At 38.8% G+C, this 22,901-nt stretch overlaps 1 protein-coding gene across 1 annotated transcript in view; it reads left to right on the top strand.

Annotated features, from left to right (window-relative positions):
* LOC122810691 (myoferlin-like) overlaps positions 1 to 22,901 on the top strand; it is a 1,883,765-nt gene that overhangs the window by 371,714 nt on the left and 1,489,150 nt on the right. The window contains 1 exon segment of the mRNA XM_044082260.1: positions 5,752 to 5,957. Coding sequence (XP_043938195.1) covers positions 5,752 to 5,957 — 206 coding nt within the window.

Below are 22,901 nucleotides of genomic sequence, written 5' to 3' on the forward strand. Positions count from 1 at the left end.
CTCATTCCTGTCAGACACAATAACCTGCAGGCAGCTTGGGAGGGACCCTTCAAAGTGGTAAGGAAAGTTAGTGCTGTTAACTACATGATAGAGCTGCTAGGCAGGATTTAGGGGTACAAATTGTACCATGTTAACACCATGAAACCTTGCCATGGTAAGGAGGCTCTGGTGCTAACCATTTGCAGTAGGAGGCAGGAGGAGTTTGAGGGGGATCTGTGGCTACAGAGAGCCAGCAAGCAAAATCCCAAATTACTATGGTGGAGCCTAGGGTTGCAGGCATATGATATCACAGCGCAGCACCACAGTGGGGTTAGCAATGCCAGTGAAGCTTAGATCTCAAGACAAGGTATGGGGTAATGTATTTCCAGATATTAAACTACTAAAGCACTGTTGAAAGGAGATGCCAAACACTGGTCAGTCCCAAAATAAATCCAAAAAGTTTAATGCATACGATGCACAATCAAAAAATAAATATAACGTTAAACGCTTATTGAAACACTACATTTTTCATCTAAAACTCAGACTTCATCAGACATCAATAAAACAATCCATTGATTAATTAAACATCAGTGTTTATAGGCAAACACTATTTCAAATTGTCCAATAAGGAACCAAAATCATGAATAATTAACCAAGGACTCCCCATTAGCCAGATACATTGATGTAAAATTAAAACCATTAATGATGAGAGGTACATCATTTTAAAAAATTCTTGGGAATTTCTGTATAATGTCAAAAGTCATATGTTTCAAAGTGACATAATTTTTGTAACTATAGATGTTGTGGACCTTTTTGGGTCCATTCCTCAAAGCATTGGACTTGAATGGTTTGAAGAGGCTATCAGATATTCGGGAGAATTGAAAGATAATGAGGTATATTTTGGTATTAATGGAAATTGTGCTAAAACATAATTATATATTTTTTCAAGGTGAATATTTTCAACAAATCAGTGGGGTAGCAATGGGGGCAAGATGTGCCCCAATTTTTTCCAATTTGGTTTTAAACACTTGGGAAGTAAGATTTATTTATAATAGTATATATAATGATTGTTGGCATTTATATAAGCGATTTTTAGATGACATAGTTATTTTATGGAAAGATAGTTATGAAAAATTGAATGAGTTTATAAATTATATCAATAGTACTACAGAATTTTTAAAATTCACTCGTAATCAGTTTTAAAGAAATAAATTATTTACATATTACATTAATTAAGGAAATTGACTGTTTTAAGTCTAAGGTGTATAGGAAAAATACCTTTTCTAACGGCTACTTACATTTTAGTAGCAGATACCCTGCCCATCAGAAAAAAAGTATAGTGAAGGGGTAGTTCGTGAGAATTTCCAGGATGACATCGGATGATTTTGATTTTGCTGAGGAGTGCAATTTTTTGATTCAGATGTTTTTAGAAAGGGGTTATCCTATAGAACCTTGCTCTAAAATATATGAAGAAGTAACTAAAGGCAGGATAGATAGATTTCAACCGATTTTAGGAAAGGAGCCTATTAAATTAAATAATATAGAATTACAAGATGGAATAGGTTCCAATATTACAATTCAGCATAATAAGAAGAAATTTAATAATGCTTTTATAATGGATTTTAGTGGTGATGCAACAGTAATCCAGAAAGTTTTCTTTAAAGAATGGGATCAATTTGCCAGAATTACTGATCTTGGCTGTAAAGAGAATGGACCACCAAAGATTATCTTTAGGAAGGGGCAGAATGTTAAGGATTGGTTTTCGGCACATTACAGGGTCAATAAAAGGGTAAATAAGATGCCAGGGACTTTTTCTTGTAAAATGTGTTCCCAATGCCCTTTGATGGTAAATTCCCATCAGGTTTATATTGAATCTAGAGGTAGGGAAATTATTGGCAAAACTTTTAGCACTTGTGATTCCTTTGGTGTGATATATATTGCTATATGTGAGATTTGCTCTAGTTTTTATATAGGGAAAACAGAGAGAAAAATTAGAAGAAGAATATACGAGCATATAAATGATATTAAAAATAAAAAAATCACCAATGCATTATATAGACATACTACTTCCTGTCCATTAGCTAAATATAAGTTTTTTGTGATTGAGGAAGTTCAGCAGGATGAGAGGGGTGGTCTTTGGGAAACCAGGATCGAATATAGGGAATTATACTGGCAAATTGTTTTGGAAACTAATAGATTTCCAGGACTTAATGATTATATTTCAGTTGCCCCTGTCCTTAAAATGGGGGCTGCTAGACTATAATAAAGTGAGTTTTCAGTCTTGGTTTATTTCACCAAGTTTTTAACATTTTGGAATTCATGTCTACGACATAATATTTAAATACAATATATAACATTTATTTCAATTGATCTATGAAATAATAGCATTTATATTTATATTTATTATATCTATGTATTATATGTTTACTTCCAAATTATAATTCAACATGTATTTTATTAATAGGATTTAAAGGTTTGATATTGGGTCTGATTTTAACAATTTTAACATTTATATATATATATATATATATATATATATATGTATATATATGTATATATATATATATATATATATATATATATATATATTATTTTCATATTATTTATTTAACTACAACATATATTTATAATAGCATATATTTATAGAAACAATTTTAGACATGTTGTGAATTTTCTGGTGGGACTTGTTATTTTGGTCCAAGGCCACTACAGGGGAGTGTTACTACACACATGGAAGTATTCCTACATATATTTTATTAGTGTATTTGAGTGTTTATTTATGGATCAAGTAAATTTGTATGGAGTTACATTTATTTACTTCATGACTTTTGATATATAACAATGTTTGCATAATCGTTCACCATATTGTATCATGTTTTTTCAAGTTAGATTGTATTAAGTTGGATGTTTCATTACTTAACACAAAGTGCTCCATTTCAGAGTTCTTGGTTAATTATTCATGATTTTGGTTCCTTACTGGACCATTTGAAATAGCGTTTGCCTATAAATACTGATGTTTAATTTATCAATGGATTGTTTTATTGATGTCTGATGAAGTCTGAGTTTTAGATGAAAAATGCAGTGTTTCAATAAGCATTTAACGTTATATTTATTTTTTGATTGTGCATCGTATTCATTAAACTTTTTGGATTTATTCTGGACCGGTGTTTGGCATCTCCTTTCAACAGTGCTTTAGTAGTTTATTGGTTTGTTTCACACTGTTTCTTCTATTTTTGTGGTATTTCCAGATATTCTCAACTCTCTCAAGCACTGTTTCTCAAGGAGCACTTGAAAAACTAGCCTGAGACTTCAGAGGTGGGGGGGGGGTGATGAAAGGAGGCACTGCCATCACAGCTAGCTGGAATTTTGTAAATATATGTCATCTGTGAATATCAAACTGATTTATACAAGATGTTTGTGTTACAAATGTATTAGACCTGTATGTCATGTGTATATCAAACTAATTTGTACAGACTTTTGTGTTGCCTTAATGGAGAGAACAGAAATGTACATGCACTATTGCAGCTGTTTAAATGTATGTGTTTTAATAGAGGAAGCTGGAGGGTTAACCTCAGTCCAGCAAACTTTAGAAAAACATCTGAAATTAAATCACTTTATAGGCTAAGCCATAAAGATGCTCTCTCACAGGTTTCAATGCAGCCAGAGACAGAAAGTCTGTACTAGGAAGCTTTCTGTATTGTCTTTGGGGTGAGCTCATTACTACTATGGAAGTGTGGAGGTATGCAATTGTTTTTTTGACTTCCAGCACCTGGAAAAGATGTGTGGATTTTTACAGGTGGGTGTTAAGTCCTGCCAGTTTCCAGCAATGGGGGCTTTGCATGGGAACTAGAAGTCAGTTGACCAGAAGTTATGTCATTCTGCAAGCTATCAAAGTAGTAATATTTTAGATATTATTTTGAGAAATCTCTTAGCGATTCAGAACATTCTGTATTCTGTCTTAGGCCTGACAACAACAAGAAGGACCATTCACCACATCGTCTGCCTTGCTCTGTTAAGCAAGTTATTAAGGAGTAGTGATTCCCTTAGATATAGTGAGGAATATAGTGAAGCTTAGTTTAGATATTGTTTATCTTTATTTGTCTGAGCCTGTCCTTCAGTGTTATTTTAAATATTTCCTGTGATTTGAACTCTGTCACTGTGAATATATATTTAGTATTTTTTGTTCTTTTATTATTTAATATATTTAAACCTTTCATTGTGGCTGATCTTTGTAGAAGTATTTAAATTTTGAGAGTTCTTGCATATTTATTTGGTGACACTGTGTGGGCCACTCCTAATAGCCTTGCTCTTTGTTAAACTACCATTTGTATTGATATTAATTTCACTCAGTATATTGGGTACCCTTGGAAGTGCCTTAAGGCAGCTGGCAGGAGTGTCTGGTGGCACTCATAACTACCTTATAGTCTGGGCAGAAGGCTGGCATAGCTATTAAACCTATGCCAGCCTTTCCCAGGTGTTTGTGTGTGTGTAAATCAAATCTCAAAGAGTGTGTGTGTGTCAGCTACTTGGGCAGGGACACAAAGCACTGTTTGGACAGAGTGGGTGCTGAAGGCCTTGGCTTGGACACTCAGTTGAGATCTCATCTCTATAGCTGTGCCAGTGGGGAGTCTTACTGGGGATCTGGAGAAAGAGGGAGAACCCAGCCCCAGACTGACTGTGGTCTCTGTGTCCTCTTAAGGGAAGTTTCACTTGATGTAGAGAGCCGCATCTGGAAATACTGTGTGTACCTGCTGTCCTCTTCATGAACATTTCCCATTGTTGCCAGCGGTGAGGATTGAGGCTCTTTGATTACTAGCCCAGAGGTGGAGGGTCATAGTAGTCTCTACCAGACTACACTGTGCTGCATGTATCTGTGAAAGTTGCTCTGACAATACTGATAATATGACTGGATACCATTATATCTGAACTTGTGGTCCACTTAGCACTGTTCCCTAGGGGTATTAAATTTGGTGTTAATTTAGTATTATAATGTCTAAATGGATGGAGTATGAACATACGTTTTGATAATAATAAAGTTACAGATTAAATTAAACTAAATTTTATAAGTTTTGAAGAAAATATGGTTGTAGAAATATGAAATCGAATGTTATTGTATTTTGTTTTGTTTAAATATGAACTGTGTCTTTTGTAGGGTTAAAATGGTTTATTGATTAATTGTTGAATGATGGGGGATGATTTAATTGTTTAATGAGCCTGCTGGGATTTGTATAAATGTTATCACGTTGTGGGGGTGAATTATTCCTAGAAGGCGAACTACTGAGGTATCAGAATTCTGCAATAAAGTGGTTTTATTGGGCATTTGTGCTGTGGCCATTTTATATTTCTGTGTATTAGTACTTTTTTTGTTTTTTTCATGTTTACCATGTAGCATGGCCCACAGAATTATAATTTTAACTGTTGTCAATCCATGAATTGTAAAAAATAAAAAAAATACTGAAGCTTTTCTCTGTGGGTCTCTGCTGGAAAAGGGCCTCTGCCCAGTCAGAGTAAGCTGGTCAACAAATGTCAAAATAAATAAATAAAATAAATAGATAAATAAAATATGTACTGTCTCTTCCACAGATAACAGATGTTGATGACTATAGCTGCGTTTACTTGTACCCTGTCTGTTCCAGTCTCCAAAATGTATTTATTTATATATTTTGTTGACCAGCTTAGTCCCTCTAAGCCAATTGCCTGTTCTCAGGGGATACCAGAGGTGATATAGGAGAATTTTGGCCTTGACACTAGGGCACTTTGCTGCTCTTCTAGGTCAGTAGGTGGCAGCAGATGTTTGAGATGAAAGACAATGAAGCTGTTGGAATGAGCATGGAGAATTTTGGAATGGAAGAAAAAGCCGTTTCTGTGGAGAATGGTGACACAAAAGTTGTTTGTGACTTCAGGGTGGTAGTACCAGTATTAATGTCAGTGGCAGAAGAAAATGAACCAGAAAAGGCAGGGCAATTTAGTGGAGTGGGGTACTTAAGAGGTTGCTTGAAGAATAAGAGGAGGGTAAAAGAGCTGAAACAGCAGTGAAGGAGAATGGGAGAGATGAAGAGGGAGCATATCTAGATGGTTGAGTAGGTGGTTTTAAGGGTATGTTCTGTATGAAGGCTGCAAGGATTGTGGAAAAAGAACAGGCAGAATAACAGAATGAAGAAGGTCAGTGCAAACTTCTCCCCCCCCTCCCCCCCAAAAGGTGAGATATCTATACCAGAGGATTGTAGCCCCCCAAACATCTCCAATGCCCAGGTGAGAAATGCTCTCTCCAAAGCAAAAAACACAGCATCCATGGGACCGGATGGTGTCCCCGGCTGTGTGCTCCACGAACTCAATGAGGAATTAAACCCGCAGTTAGGACAGCTGTTTAATCTTAGCCTCACCTCAGGATACGTACCCAAGGAGTGGCGCACGGCGACTGTGGTCCCACTTCACAAGGGCGGTGCCTCCACCGACCCTGGAAATTACCGTCCCATTAGCTTGACAAGCCTTATCTGCAAAGCCATGGAGAGGATCATAATGGAACTCATAAATAAAGACATAGGGAACTTGCAGACTTTGGATCCAACCCAGTTTGGCTTTGTCAAAGGCAGATCATGCCTTTTAAACTTGGTTGACTTTTTCGAGACAGTCACCAAGGCCATTGATCAGGGAAAGGCAGTCCATACAGCCTACCTTGACCTGGCAAAGGCCTTCGACACAATACCCCACTCAGGTATCATCGAAAAACTCATCAGCTTGAATGTAAACCCATACATCACAAGATGGGTTGCAAACTGGCTAAGTGACAGAACCCACAGGGTCAGAGTCGCTGGAGCCATGTCAGACTCAAAGCCTGTCACAAGTGGTGTCCCACAGGGCTCAGTCCTGGGCCCACTCTTGTTCGGCATCTACTTTTCTGAAGTACAAGCAAACGCAGGAGGGTTATGGCTGACAAAGTTTGCAGATGACTGCAAACTGGGCACCATAGTCGAAAACACATCTGACACAGATATCCTTCAGAAGGGCCTCACAGAAATGGATAACTGGTGCCAGAGCCATGGCCTAAAGTTAAATGCCAAGAAATGCATAGTCATACCCTTCGGGAAAAACAAGGTTACCCCTAGCTACCATATAGGTGGCAATCCACTGAGCACAGAAGAAGTCATCAGGGATCTGGGGACCCAGGTTGACAGTAGCCTTTCGTTTGACACTCATGTTGCTAAAGTAGTTAGGAAAACCTTCTACATTGCCCACCTGATCATGAAGGGATTCACATCTAGATCAAGGGAGGTCATCGTCCCCTGTACTCATCACTCATTAGACCTATGATTGAGTACAATGCCCCATTCAGAATGTATCTGACCCGACACCTGCAGCAGCTGGAAAGGCCCCAAAAGTTCCTCACCAAAAGGATAAAGGGTCTCAAAAATATGTCTTATGCTGCCTGACTGAAAGAACTCCAGCTCTATTCAGTCTCATACTGCTTGCTCAGAGGTGACCTGTGCCTGACATATAAGGCCATGTCAAACCCAGATTTGATGAATATGCTTCACCTCAAAAAATCTAGATCCCACAGAACCACAAGGGCGGGAGACTTAAACCTTGACACGGTTATTAATAGAACGTGCTGGAGGGACAGAATCATCACCCAGTGACTCCCTATGCTGTGGAACAAAATCCCGGTACATGTGAGGCAGAGCACCTCGCTGGCCTTGTTCAAGAGGAATCTTGACCAATGGATGGGAGATCGCAGATATACCCCAGGGATTACTTCAGTGTCACTGTTTGACAGAGGCACAGCAAAATAATAGGCATAGTTTTATTCAAACTAAAGGGGTGGCGAAAGCCAAATAACTATGGGCTAGGCTTATAAATGCCCTTGGGCAGATAGCCTAGTATGAACCTATGAACCTATGAAGAAGGACTTATGTAACAATGGCTGCAGTAATCAGAAGCAGGTACAAAACAAAGGAGAAAATATTCAGTGAGAGAATGTGGAACAAGAACCATCATTTATGAGAAGACTTGTGGTAAGAATTAAACAGAACATATTGAAGAAAAAGCTATTGACATGTACATTATGTTTGATAATATTTTTTCACCAGTAAGATTCAAAGTGACAAGACATTAGAGACATAATACATTTATACACTGAATCTTTTTGCAAAGTGACTTCTGAAACTTTTTTTTGTTAGAACAATTTATAAATGAATATGAAAAATGTTTTATAAGTCCTTGGAATGAGTATGTTTATCAGAACTTTTTAGTATGAAAGTTAAAAGAAGAATGTTGTTTAGTTTCCTAACCTTATATTTCTCCCCTCCCTTTCCTTTACAAAATAAAAAAAAAACTTTGCTAGAATCTCCCTGTGTTCTGTTAAACTGTAACAAAAAGATTTACACTTGTTTGCTACCTTTCCTGTAACTAGCCTAGTCCAGATACAGATTTGCTATATCCAGGACTGTTTGTAAGCTTCTGAGCCCCCCTAAGCCTGTCTGTGTTGGAGGGAAGCCTGCTAGCTTATTAGTGGGAGTGGTAAGCAGCACTAGGTAACCTATCTACCACATAAGGAGTGGTGTCTGGCCCAGAAATTGTAGTTATTGGCCGTTTGGTCAGTTTTTGCATCTCTCTGAACTTCCTGATTCTGCATTTGCACTTGTTACCCCTTATTTTAACTAGTCTAGTCCAGATACTGATTTGCTGTATCCAGGACTGTTTGTAAGCTCCTGAGCCCCCCAAGCCTTTCTGTGTTAGAGGGGAGCCTTCTAGCTTATCAGTGGGAGTGGTAAACACTAGTTAACCTATCTACCACATAAGGAGTGGTTTCTGGCCCATAAATTGTAGTTATTGGCCGTTTGGGCAATTTTTCCATCTCTCTCAACTTTCTGATTTAAAAGCCGCATTTGCACTTGTTTCTTTCTTGTAACTAGTCTACATCAGATACAGATTCTTGGTTTTAGCACTTGAATTTGCTTATTCGTGCTCAGCACTTGTTCAGAACTTGCTGTAAGCACTAAATAAGCTACAAATTACTACAGCACTTAACCTTCCTCGTTACCTAGAGGAAAACAGTTTTTGTACTTACTTTCCTCACTTGCTTAGAGAAAAACAGCTCTTGTACTTGATTTCCTCTCTTGTCTAGAGGAAAGTAGTTTTTTTATTCAGGCATATCCAAGGGACAGCTCCCAGTGATCTCTCCTGTCTATGTGATGAATCTGGGCATCTTGGGGCAACGTACAATTGCCTCATGTACACAGATAACCCTCTCCTCCTACCACCCAGCACTACAACTTGTGAGAGATGCACTTATCTAGCCAAATTGGAGGTAAAGCTCTGTCCATCCAAGACTGAACTTGACAGTCAGGAGGAGAAGGTAAACACTTGCACCACACCACACTCATCATATAGTCCCACTAAATCTACACCACCAAAATCCACACATAAAAACACAAAAACATTTGTGGAGGCTCTCAGTAAAAATCTGCTCAAGCAACAGAGACCTGCAAAGCAGAAACGCAATCAACCTCCACCCGCCAACACTACCCAAATGACACATAACCCACAGACTCAGTGTGCCACTCAGCCACAGCCCATAAGGCAAAACAACATACCCAATACAACAGTTATAGGTGACTCTATAGTCAGGCACACTGATGTCCATCTCACCAGGCTAAACGAGGAGAAGGTTACTGTCAGCTGCCTGTCGGGTGCCAGGATCCGGCACATAACCCATGCACTCAAGTCATTCCACAACAAGTACAAATATGACTCTGTCATTGTCAGTGGTGGTGTGAATGATCTGAAACGTACCTCACTGGACTACATGAAAAGAGACATGGAAGTGCTCTCTGATCTTGTAGCCCAGGCAGGTATGACCCTAGCCCTGAGTAGCATCCTGCCATCGCCCAGAATGATACAGCAGTAAAAGGACAAAATTATTGACTTCAGCAATTGGCTAAGCTTCTGGTGTCATTCTAAGGGGATCCAGTATCTGTCTGCCTGAGATGACATGGTCGACAGACTGCAGTGCTTTGCCAGAGATGGCCTGCACCTGTCAACCCTGGGATTCCGGATACTGCCTAAGGCTCTTGCCAACCCTATAGTGCCTTTTTTAGGCAAGTTTCAAATGACAAATTCACCACCGTAACAGGAACAGGCAAGCAAAAACTGAGGGTAATGCTACTCAATGCTAGAAGTCTAAATCTCAAAATACACTCCCTCGAGGCACTCCTTAAAATGGAGAACATTGATATCTGTGCAGTAACTGAGACCTGGTTCAAGGCTCCAGAGAGCACCCCTGCATTACCAGGCTATAACTCATACCACACTTTTCGGCCATCTAACCTTGACCGGAACACTAAAGGTGGTGGAATGTCCATATTCATTAAGGATATCCACAACTCCAGGCTAGTTGCTCAGCATAATGCATCCGAGGTTATCCAAGTGGAACTAACTTTGGGCAAAACTGCAATCCAAATTGTAGCTTGCTACAGATCCCCCACCATGCCCCAGGATTCCCACTCCTCTTTTCTTGATATACTAGAAAATATTAGGGTTCAACCAAACACCCTAATAATGGGCGATTTCAACTACCCCACCATTAACTGGGAAAACTACTCATGTACCAACTCCTTCACTCAACACTTTCTGTAATTCATAAATTCCAGTGCCGTGGATCAACTTATCCACACCCCCACCAGGGGCAACAATATCCTAGACCTAGTCATTACCAACATGAGTGACCGATGTTCCACACCTGAAGTCAGCTCTTCGTTGGTCAGATCCAACCATAAGCTAATCACCCTAGATATCCACATCCCACCCCCACCCCTTATTAAGGAAACCACGGTAAAACATTTCTCCAAAGCCAACTTCATCCTTCTTAAGACAGAAGTGACGAACTTCATGACATCCTTGCAGATGGACAATACAGTTACGACTGCTGAATCCTATGCAAATGCACTCTATAAGCACTTACACGAGTGCATGGATTGTGCTATTTTGAACAGAACCAAGATGCTATCCTCCAAAAAAGGAAGCCAATCTGGTGGTCCCCTGCCATAAAAAAACTCTACAACAGAAGGAAGAAACTGTTGCAAAAGAGAGTAAAATCCCATGAGTGGAGGAGCTCCCTGGTCAGCCTCAGTAAGAAGCTAAGATCCCTCATAAGATCCTCCAAAGCTAGCTATGAAAGCAAAATCGCCACTGATTCTAAGGACAAACAGTATTTTATAGCTATATCAGGAATCTCAATGGCAACACCCAGATCTGCTCTTAGTTTTACAGCACAATGGCACGAAAATTACAGAACCAACTGATATTGCCAACATCCTGGCAGATAGGTTCAGTGTAAACTTTACCCCCCTCTCACCCCCTAAAGGGCCCATATCTATACAGGAAGAATGCAGAGTCCCTGTAATCACAATTATACAGGTAAAAGCTGCACTCTCTAAAGCCAAAAACACAGCATCCATGGGACTGGACAATATCCCAGGCTGCGTTTTACATGAACTTCAGAATGAACTGGCTCCCCACCTAAGCACCATATTCAATCATAGCCTCACATCAGGATTTGTGCTCACTGAATGGCACACAGCAACAGTTATCCCACTCCATAAAGTGGGAGCTACCACTGATCCAGGGAACTATCGCCCCATTAGCCTGATGAGCCTGTTCTGTAAGGCCATGGAACGTATCATCATGGAACTCATAAACAAAGACATTGGTAATCTCCAAACTCTGGACCCCACCCAGTTTGGGTTTGTGAAAGGCAGATCATGCCTCCTGAACCTGATCGACCTTTTTGAGGCAGTCACCAAAGCTGTAGACGAGGGTAGGGTGGTTCACACAGCCTATCTTGACCTCGCCAAGGCTTTTGACACCCTCCCCCATTCTGGAATTATAAATAAACACACTAAACTAGGTATAAATCCGTACATCACAAGATGGGTTGCCAACTGGCTCACTGCCAGAACCCACACTGTAAAAGTTGCATACTCCAGATCTGACTTCAAACCAGTGACAAGTGGAGTACCACAGAGTTCAGTCCTGGGACCTCTCCTGTTTGGTATCTACTTCTCTGAAGTACAGGCTAACACAGAAGGTCTTTGGCTAATGAAGTTCGCAGATGACTGCAAACTAGGAGCCATAGTTGAGTCTCTAAATGATGTGGACATCCTACAGAAGGGCCTCACTGAGACAGATGCCTGGTGTCAGAGCCATGGACTCAAGCTCAATGCCAAAAAGTGCAATTGTCATCCCATTTGGTAAAAACTCTGTACCCATGAACTACTACATAGGCGGCAGTCTACTTAATGCCGAATGTGTGTTAAGAGGCCTTGGGACCCAGGTGGACAGTAGACTCTCCTTTGATAATTACATCGCCACAGTAGTCAGGAAATCCTTCTACGTGGCACACCTCATCACAAAAGGGTTCTCATCCAGGAAAAAAGAGGTCATTGTTCCCTCTACTCGACACTCATTAGACCCATTATAGAGTACAATGCCCCTTTTGGAATGTACCTCACAAGACATCTGCAGCAGCTGGAAAGGCCACAGAATTACCTCACAAAGAGGATTATTGGCCTCAAACTTATGCCCTACACTGACCATCTCAAAAAAACTCCAGCTTTACTCCATAGCATATCGCCTACTCCGAGGTGATCTTTGCCTAACATATAAAGCTATGTCCAACCCAGAGCTGTTGGACATGCTGCACCTAAAGAAATCCCAATCCCTCCGAGCTACACGCTCTAGCGACCTAAACCTTGTCACCACAATAAACAGGACATGCTGGAGGGATAGATTCCTGTCCCAGAGACTTTCCATACTCTGGAACAAGCTACCCATCTATGTCAAGCAAAGTTCCTCATTAGCACTCTTCAAGAAAAATCTTGATGAGTGGATGGGAAATAGGATATACACACCGGGGATAACTTCTGTGGCTCTGCTCAACAGGGGTACAGGAAAATATCTTTCTTGGGTGACGTAAGTCAGGGAACCTTGTTGGCTAGGCTTACTTAGGCCGTTGGGCCAATAGCTTAGTACCTACCTATGAACCTATGGTGTAGTTAGATCTTTAGACAGACCTAGGTGAAAATGAATTGAAAATATATTATTTTAAAAGTATGTCATAAAGTGTATCAGATAAAAAAAGTGTTGCATCAAAGAAAATTGTAGATAGTGCTAGGGTGGTTAGGGTAACTCTGAATGTAAAAGAGGGCAACATGCAACCTGTATCTATCGTAATGATGAATGGCAAGAAAGGGGATTTAAAATGCCGGGGACAACATAAAGCATTTTTTGTAGTGATACATCACATCTTATACAGAATCATAACAAAAGGCAATGTGACCAATGTATAGATTATGGTCATTTGAGGAAAAATTGTAGGAAATATGAGGGAGATTTTAAGTTTGATATAATAAGAGTTTTAAGAGAGGATAGTGAACAAATGAAAAGGGACATGCAGAAGTAAGGGAGCAAGGTGAAGAACTGAAGCATATTGGGGAAAATAGGTTGATGAAACAGAAAATAATGCAAACAATGGACTATGGTAAGAAGGAAATTTGAATATAGAAGGAGACAATATAAGGAAAGAAGAGAGAAAGAGGTTTTGATGGAAAATAAATATGATGTACTTTACACTAAGGAAGAAGAAGAAGGGGAAATGTGTGGTAATTCAGGAATTTAGGTAATGAAGTCTATGGGGACAGGTATGGAGAAGAAAAAGATAAATGATAATAAAAAGATGCAAAAAGGAGAGGTTAATATTAAAGTGGTGTCAAGTATAAATAACAAAGAAAGATGTGAGAAGAATGGTAGTGTTTGAATGGTATAAACAGTTGATGCAGATGTAACTTATTTATTTATTTATTTTACATTTGCTAGCTGGGTTAGTCCAGCTGAGCATTAGCTTGTTTTCAGTGGAGACCCGAGGAGAAAAGCTCCGCAATTTGCAGGATATAAGGAGTGTAGAGAAAAATAAAAGGGAAGAGTCTGAATTAATGTTGAGAAAAAATGTTATGCAGAAAAGAGTGAAGAATGTATGCTCTGGGACTGCGCTTAATATTAAAGTGGTGTCATTAAGTATAAATAACATAAAGAACGATGTGAGAAGAATGGTAGTGTTTGAATGGTATAAACAGTTGCTGCAGATGTAACTTTTGCAGGATATAAGGTGTGTAGAGAAAAATAAAAGAGAAGAGTCTGAATTAATGTTTAGAAAATATGTTATGCAGAAAAGAGTGAAGAATGTATGCTCTGGGACTGCGCTACTTGTTAAAAATAAAGATGCTAAAATAATGGATGTGATAATAGTGTAAGCAAGTAGGGCGTCAGTATGTGACTTAAGGGGAAAATAAGCCAATGAGATTAATTGTGTTATATGCATATACAAATGTTGCTGAAAGAAAAAAAAAGATGTTTGAAAAGATAATTAGTAACTATTAACTTTTTTAATTATATTAGATAACATTAATTGTAATTTAAGGGAAAAAAGCAAAATAACATAAGATATTAAAATAAAAGAAGCAATGAAAATGGCAGATTAAGGCTAGTAAAAGGAAGATAATTTACCTACAAGGTGAGGACTTTAAGGACAGAACTAGATTATGGAATATGTTTAGAAGATATGAAAACAATTAAAAGGGATGGGTTGGCATAATGTTAATATGTTAACCTCACAGATATATGGTACAAGGTTTGATTCTGACTTATAAATATTGGAAAGACTTGTCACAGTCAGCAGAGTGATAACCTAGTATTTACCTTTGAAGCTATAAACCTATAAAAGATGAAGAAACAGTGCAGTTTTTTCTGATAATAGAGTAATATGGTCAGTTATAGGTGAAAATAAAGATATAATAAAGGAAGGAAAATGGATAAAAAAGTTAACAGGAAATAAGCTAAATACAGGATATTTATAAAAAAAGATAGTTATGGAAGGAATATCTAACAGTGAAACAATTTTGCATGAATGTAATGGTGACTGATATATAAAGAAAAAATATAAACAAATTATATTCAGGCAGAGGAAATTGAGAGGAGAAAAGAAAGATATAAATGAGTGACGAAAGGAAACCTTAGAAAAAATATTGGAACAGTGAAGTAGAAGTAATAAGAAGAGGAAAGAAATTGATGTGAGTATAATGATATAATAATTATATCAAATTATAAATTATAATAATGATATCAAATTAAATGAACTCAGATTATATGAGGATAATGAGGAGAACATCAAAATTATTGTTGAGAGTTTTTTTTTGAAAGGAAAAAAGAACATTTTTTTTAGGTAAAGTAGTGAAATGTATGAGATGAAAATGGAGTTCAGGAAAAACAGATGGAGAATTAAAATATAATCAGGAGGAGCTAATTAGTATTGTGGAGGAATATACAAGACAGGTGTATAAAAAGAATCAGGTGGAAAGATGAACATGGAAAGTGACAAAATTAAGAAACGAGATAAATGAAGATGAAATGTCAAGAAAGGAATTAGTAGAAGTGATAAATGGGGGGAAGGAGGAATCTTCACCTGGACCAGATGATTTTGGGTACAGTTGTTATAATGTAATGATACAGGCAGAGATGCAGGGGATTTTTGAAGTAATAAAGAGGGTGGATCGACGAATGAATAAAAAGGTAAGAAATTTGTAAAGGCATCATGATGTTTATATGAAAAAAAATGAAACGGAAGACATAAGAATTGGTGGCCAGTACCACTGGGGAATGCAGATTATATAATCTTTATGTAATTATTCAAAAAATGATGATAGATGTTTTGGATGTATCAATAAGTGAATATTTATTGTGGTAGAAAAAGAAATGTAAGTGAGATACTTATGATAATAAAAAGGTAGTAGAAAATATAGGAAATGGCAAACATGAAGGAAGAATAGTTCCATATGACAAAAGCCATTTACTATATAAATCATAAGGACATGTAGAATATTTCCAAAAAGTATGGTATAGGAAAGAATACGTTAACAGTTATTAAATCAATTTATGAAGAATCTTGATATCAGTAATAGTGATTGACTGATTAGGAAAATGATTAAGATAGACTGGGGAGTGTCTCTTTATAATGGTAATGAATGCAGTCATAACTTGTGGGCATGGCTGAGGAAAAGCAAGAAGGAAAAATAACAATGGAATAGAACTGCCATTAATGATTTAATATTAACAGAAAAATATTAATAATAAAGTATGGATGAAATAAGTAATTATAAGAACAGAAGCACAGTTTGGGAAAGTAGGTTTATTTCTTAATTAAACCAAAACGTAAAGCATTTGAGGAAGTAGTGCATATAGGGGAATTTATTTTACAAGAAATGAGGTTAGTTTTATTAGGTGTGAGATATGGAAACTATATAATTGAAAAATAGAGAAAGATTGCTGAAACAAATAACAAAATTGACACGGTGATAGAAGGTATTCCAATTTTTAAAAATTATGTAAATTAAATACATGTGAAATTAGCTTGTTTAGGTCGTGTATATATGTTTCTGAATTGCATGGAAAGATAGTTATGAGAATTTTCTTTTCTAATTATGGAGATCAAGATTAAATCAAGTGAAAAGAAAAACAGTATATAGTAAGAAAAAATAGGGAGCATAATTATATTTTCCCTTTTTGGTTTTGATGTACTTATCGGTGGTGATGCTGCGGTAGCGTTGTCGCCTCACAGAAAGACGTCCTGTTCGATTCTCAGCTAAAGTGTCTTCTGTGTGGAGACGTGCGTGAATGGGCGTACCTTCGTTGAAGGTTGTGCGTCAGAGCTGGCAACTCGGTACGTAAAAATCTACTGCCAATCATTAGCGGACTGGAGTTCCGCTGTGGCGACCCCTAACCAGGAAAAGCCGAAAGATACAACAACATCATTGTGGATATTAAAATGGAAAATAAAAAAAGTAATACAATAATAGGAATGCTTTGTTTAAAAATTATGATTATGTGTAGGAAGAAATAAAATACAAGAAAAGAAAAGCAGAATGTTAAAATATGGAAGGTAACAAATATAAAAAGAAGATAAAGATATAGAAAATTGGACAGAATGATGTGAAAACAGATAGGCAAGTTTGGAACAAAAATAATGAACAAAACATGCTTTGTATTTCAATGGGAAAGTGTAGGAAAGGATATTTAAGATCCAATTAAAAAAGACAGAGTAAAAATGTGTATGATGTGAACAAACAGCTAATAGGTCCTTTCTGTAGGATGGACAAAGAACAGAACGATGTTATTTACTTTGTTACAACATTTTGCTGTTTCAGCTCTGAAATTGTACAGCAAATAAAGTATTATTGGAACTATCTGTGTTCTTGAAAAATGTGTCCACATGGCTTAATGAGAAACTGGGAATCTCTTATAGAAGAGGTAAAAATACACAGAATTTTATAGTGAAAGGAAGGTTCTATATTCCATCTATGAACTTAAGTTACAGACCAACAATAAGGGGCACTTCCATCTGTGGTAAATGTAAAGCCTGTAAATTTGTGGTAAGAAGTTTTTTGAAGATTAATAATATTCCCTTTGAAACATGGAACAACTTTACTTGTGACACTGAGGGTGTCATTTACGCCCTCAGATGTCCCTGTAACCAGTTTTACATTGGGGAGACCAAAAGGACATTTAAAGTTAGGTTGTTAGAGCACATAAGAGACATCAACAATAAAAAGAAGGAAAGCTCTGTAGCAGTACATTTTGAAAAATTCCATCAAGGGACAGTTTTAGAAAAGGTTAATGCGTCTTGTTTTGATGCATCTCTCCTTAAAAACAGTTTTATTCAAAGGATCAGTATATATTTTTAAGTTTAACACTTTGTACCCTAATGGGTTAAATGAAGAGCTAAATTGGAGAATGTTGATTTAAATATATAATTGATTGATTGTTAATTGATTATGGTACTTTAAGCAAGCTGTGTATTATGTTTTTTACTCCTTGAAAGCTTCTTTGCCGAGACGTCAGAGACAGAGATTTTACAATAAAGAAGTTTTCGATCTACTGGCTGGTTGTATTTTTACTGTTTTTCTGCTTTTGGTGGTTTTCATAAAAAAGACAGAGTGTTGAAATGTTTTTTGGGAGGATTTTTTATGGAGGCATATGTTAGATAAATTATGTGTAAAAGGAAATATGAGATACAAGGTAGTTGAAAGGATCATAACGTGTAAAGATGAAGAAACACTACAGCTTTGTTTTTTAATCTGTAAAAGAAGTAAAGGTTTTTAGAATGCTTTGAGAAAGACTTATAAATGGAAAGGACTTGAAAATATGTACACGAATATTATATTATTTGGGAACTACAGAGAAAGGAGTTAAGAAACAGATAACTGAGGTGGCAATCTGTGAAGAATATTAAGGTGTATATAATGAGAAGGTGTATGATATGGTATAAGAAATGTGTTAATGTTCTACAGAATATGTAGGAACAAATTAACTCCTACTCTTGCTGTAGGGTGCGTGCTTGAGCTGATATGGAGGAGGGGGAAGCTTTGCTCCCATAGCTGGAGGTTGGTGGTGCAAGTGCTGACAAATATTTCAGTGAAATTGAGCAGAAAATGCTTACATATCAGCAAGTTCTAATTGTAGAAATGCAGTCTGATGGATTGCAGAATGAGTAATTAGTTTGTTTGCTCGAAGAGCCTGAGACAGATTATGATAACGTAGTATGGTCACAGACAATGAAACAGTTTGCTGATTTGGATGGGAAATAACTTATAAAAGCAGCTGAAAGAAGTCTGTTGGACTCTTTAGAGAGTGGCACAGGTAATCAACAAAGTGAGCAAGGAGGAAATGAAAATAAGGAGACATTCATCATTCCTACTGCCTTAGTGGCATTTTGGGTAACTTAGCACTGGCCAGCTTTCAAAAGGTCCGACTCCCCTCCTCCTCTCTCTCATCCTCTGACAGCTGATGGGCTGAGCATACTGTGAGAGGGAAGGCTTCAGCTGTCACACAAGGTGAGTGTTCACTCTTTTTCTTCCAAAGAAGGAAGTCCTCTGACTTTTCCCAGGTTCCAGTACTGATTTTTCTGGCTTACTGTTCAAATAAGCCCCATGTGGGGCCTCCTGCCTACCATTCCATTATTAGATTTATTAGTCCCTTTCTATTTTTATGTTTACTTAAAAAAATATTTACTTTAATATTTTATTTCTATCAGTGTTTTTGGTAATTCCTATGGGAATTTCTACTTGTAGCAGTGTTTATTTGGCATCTCTCTTTGACAAATACTTTGTTTGCTGTTTCTAATTAAACTTTCAGTATTTCTGTCAGAACTGCAATGTGTATCTGTGCTATTAGACACTAGGGGCAGTCTCATGCAGGTAGAACCACAAATGAATTGTACCATTCTTTACTGTTATTTTTCTGCTTTATTTCCATCTTTTAACAGGAAAATATTGCATAACTTCAAATGTGAAGTTGCTCTATCTCACCGTTCATTCTTACAGATGGGTTTGGAGCCAATCCTCGGCTCCGAGCTGGCCAACTACAAAGCTCAAGGTCTTCAGACAGCTTGAGACCAAGTCTGTATCCCAGATGCACCTTAAGTTACCTCAGATCTAGTTTGCCTCTGAAACAGATTGGAGGTTTCCTCACAGCTCGGGCCAGTATAATATTTTTCTAGAAAAAATGTAGCTTTAATAATACTTTTCAATTTAATAACGTTTAATATTTTGTTGAAATAGTGTTTAGCTTAAATTGTGATAGTTCCTTATAGTCTTTTTGGCCTTCGTTTATATAGGCCTTTAATATGTCCCTTCCCTTTCTTTGGTATGCCTTTTTATAGATTAGAAGAGGATTTAATAGTTTAGAAGTGTGTTTTAGTAGACATTTATAGGCTTTAGAGTGTGTTTCTACAACATTAATAGTTAGTTCATATTTAACTTTATAGAGCCCATTTGTTTTTTTAAGTGCTGCTTACTATTTAAAATTCTACAGTGTTGTTTGAATTTGTTGAACGTGTGTGTGTGTGTGTGTGCGTGCGTGCGTGTGTGTGTGTGTGTGTGTGTGTGTGTGTGTGTGTGTGCGCGCGTTTGCGTGTGTGTTTTTTGATTATACCTTTAATACAGGTTTTCTTGTGTGCATTTAAATATTTTCCATGGCTGACCGGGATAAGGAGAAACAACCCAAGTCTGGGTTTAAAAAATGTCCAAAGTGTGGACAAAAAATGTCTGTGACAGATGGTCATGTTAATTGTGTTTATTGTTTGGGTGCTTTGCTTGCAAGAGAGTTGCTCCATCTGCCATTCCTTTAGTAGCCGTGTACTTCATGAAAGGAAAAGAAGGTTAATTGATAGAGGACTATTAAAATCATCCTTTCAAGATTCTTTGGGTGACCATGATAAAGTTAGCAAATCTCCCATATTTTCCAAGTCCTCTAAGCCTTCATCATCGGATTCGACAAAATCAAAAAAACCTTTGACATCACCTACACAGCCTTCGAAGTCGAGTGTCTTATCTTTTCGGAGCCGATCCTCAATCCTGGAACCGGTTTCCGCAGTACTGAAGTCACCAGTCCTACAATCGGTACCACCCTCTATCCATTAATCTCGATCCTCGATAAGCCTATCTGATTTGGATGTGGATCATGTGGTGCAGTTGTTACAGGCACCGGCATTTGCAAAATTTTTATCGATTCCGAACCAAGTGGTTTTGGAACCGAAAACTGTTCCTCCATCTACTTCTTTTCCTCCTCCGAGCCATACCAGTCCGTCGGAGCCAGAAGAGCTGAACTTTATGATTGTGGAGCCTTCGGAACCAACGCCTGCTCCAGTGCCATCAGTTCCAATTACTCAGACTTCCTCGGTGCCCATTGAGGAGTCTAGGAGTCAACACTTGCTGGTCGGGTCTGGGGAGGATAGTCGGACGGACCTGTCTGTTCCGACTTTACCTCTTGGGGCTTCAGCTTGGATGAGTTTGGCTCCTACGTCTGGATCGGAGCCCACTGTTCCGGTGCCAAGGGAATCATCTGTTTCTTCAGATTCAGCGGTTTCTTCTCACTGGAGCAGAGGTGCTTTTGAGGCCATGAGGAGAGTAATGTCCCCCAGGGCATCCACAACTTCAAGACCAACTACCTCTTCCCCAAAAGCACCTGTCTCTACTTCTGCCTCACAGATACCTTTGAAGTGTACAGACCCTGAGCCTCAGGAAGCCCCACTGGGTGGTCCCTGCTCTTTCGAGACTTCACCAGAAGCTCCCACTGATGAGGTTCCCAGGAAGAGAATTTACAAGAGGAAGCATCTACCCTCCCCGCAGGAGTCTCTCACATCTGATACTGACTTAGATGAATCAGAAGGGTCCCCACGGTCCCCCTCTGAAGATATCTCATTTGCAGATATAGGTTCATAGGTAAGTACTAGGCTATCTGCCCGAGGGCATCTATAAGCCTAGCAAGAATGTGTTGGCTTTCGCTGCATCCTTAGATTAGTTCCCTGTGCCTCGGTCCAGTAGAGACATTAGTTCCCTGTACCTCTGACCAGCAAAGCCACTGCAGTGATCCCTGGGGTAAATTTTCGGTTTCCCATCCACTCAAGGTTTCTCTTGAAGAGTGTTAGTGAGGGGCTCTGCCTAATGTAGATTGGAATCCTGTTCTAAAGCATGGGTAGTCTCTGGGCAGGAATCTATCCCTCCAGCATGTCCTATTTATCATTGTGCTGAGGTTTAGATCCCTAGAGTGTGTGGCTCTTGAGGATTTGTTTTTTTTAGGTGGAGCATGTCCATCAGTTCTGGGTTGGACATGGCCTTGTATGTCAGGCAGAGATCACCTCTGAGTAAGCAGTATGCAACTGAGTACAGCTGGAGTTTCTTCATTTGGGCTGCATAGGACATATGTTTGAGGCCAGTAATCCTCTTGGTGAGGTGCTTCTGTGGTCTTTCCAGCTGTTGCAGGTGTCTTGTAAAGTACATCCCAAATGGGGCATTGTACTATATGATGGGTCTGATGAATGATGAGTAGAGGGGCACAATAACCTCTTTTGTTCTAGATGCGAACCCTTTTGTGATTAGGTGGGCCACATAGAAGTATTTTCTAACCACCTTGGAAATATGATTATCAAAGGAGAGATTACTATCTACTTGAGTCCCCAGATCCTTTATTACATTTTCTGTATTTAGGGGACTACCACGTATGTGGTAGTTTGTGGGTACTTTTTGGCATTTAGCTTGAGGCCATGATTTTGACACCAGGTATCCGTCTCAGTGAGACCCTTCTGGAGGATGTCTGTATCAGCTGGAGAGTCAATTATGGCCCCCAGTTTGTAGTCGTCTGCGAACTTGGTCAACCATATTCCTCCTGTGCTTGCCTGTACCTCTGAGACATATATACCGAACAGGAGGGGTCCCAGGGCTGAGCCCTAGGGGACGCCACTTGTAACTGGTTTAGAGTTGGACCTAGAGCCTGCAACTCTCACCATGTGGGTACTATCCATGAGCCAATGGGCAACCCATCTCGTGACGTAGGGGTTTATGTTCAGGCTGGTGAGCTTGTCTATAAAACCAGAATGGGGAATGGTGTTGAAAGCCTTTGCGAGGTCTAGGTAGTCTGTGTGGACCTCCTTTCCCTCGTCTAAAGCCTTGGCAACTGTCTCAAAGATATATTGGAAATCCTTAAGTAGAGGGGTGGCTGGAAGCCCACCAACCCTACTGAAGATGAGTCGGTCCTCCTGAAAGCTTTTGGGTCTCAGCCCTCCACCTCTTGGGTGTCTCCACCCTTCGATGAGCTTATGGAGCTGGTCTCACGAAGGGTGTGGGAGTCTCTGGACACCATGGAACCTGTCCCTAGGAGGCCCATAAATTTATTTCTGCCCCCTCATGATAAGACCTTTCTCATTAAGGGAGTGCCTGTTGATGCCATGGTGGTGGCGGCAGCCACCAAAAAGAAGATGTTGGAAACTTCTTCCTCTATCCATCCTACAAACAGAGACTCTAGGATCATGGATAGATATG

This window comes from Protopterus annectens, chromosome 9.part0 (assembly GCF_019279795.1).
Source record: "Protopterus annectens isolate FY-2018-M chromosome 9.part0, PAN1.0, whole genome shotgun sequence".
NCBI lineage: Eukaryota > Metazoa > Chordata > Ceratodontiformes > Protopteridae > Protopterus > Protopterus annectens.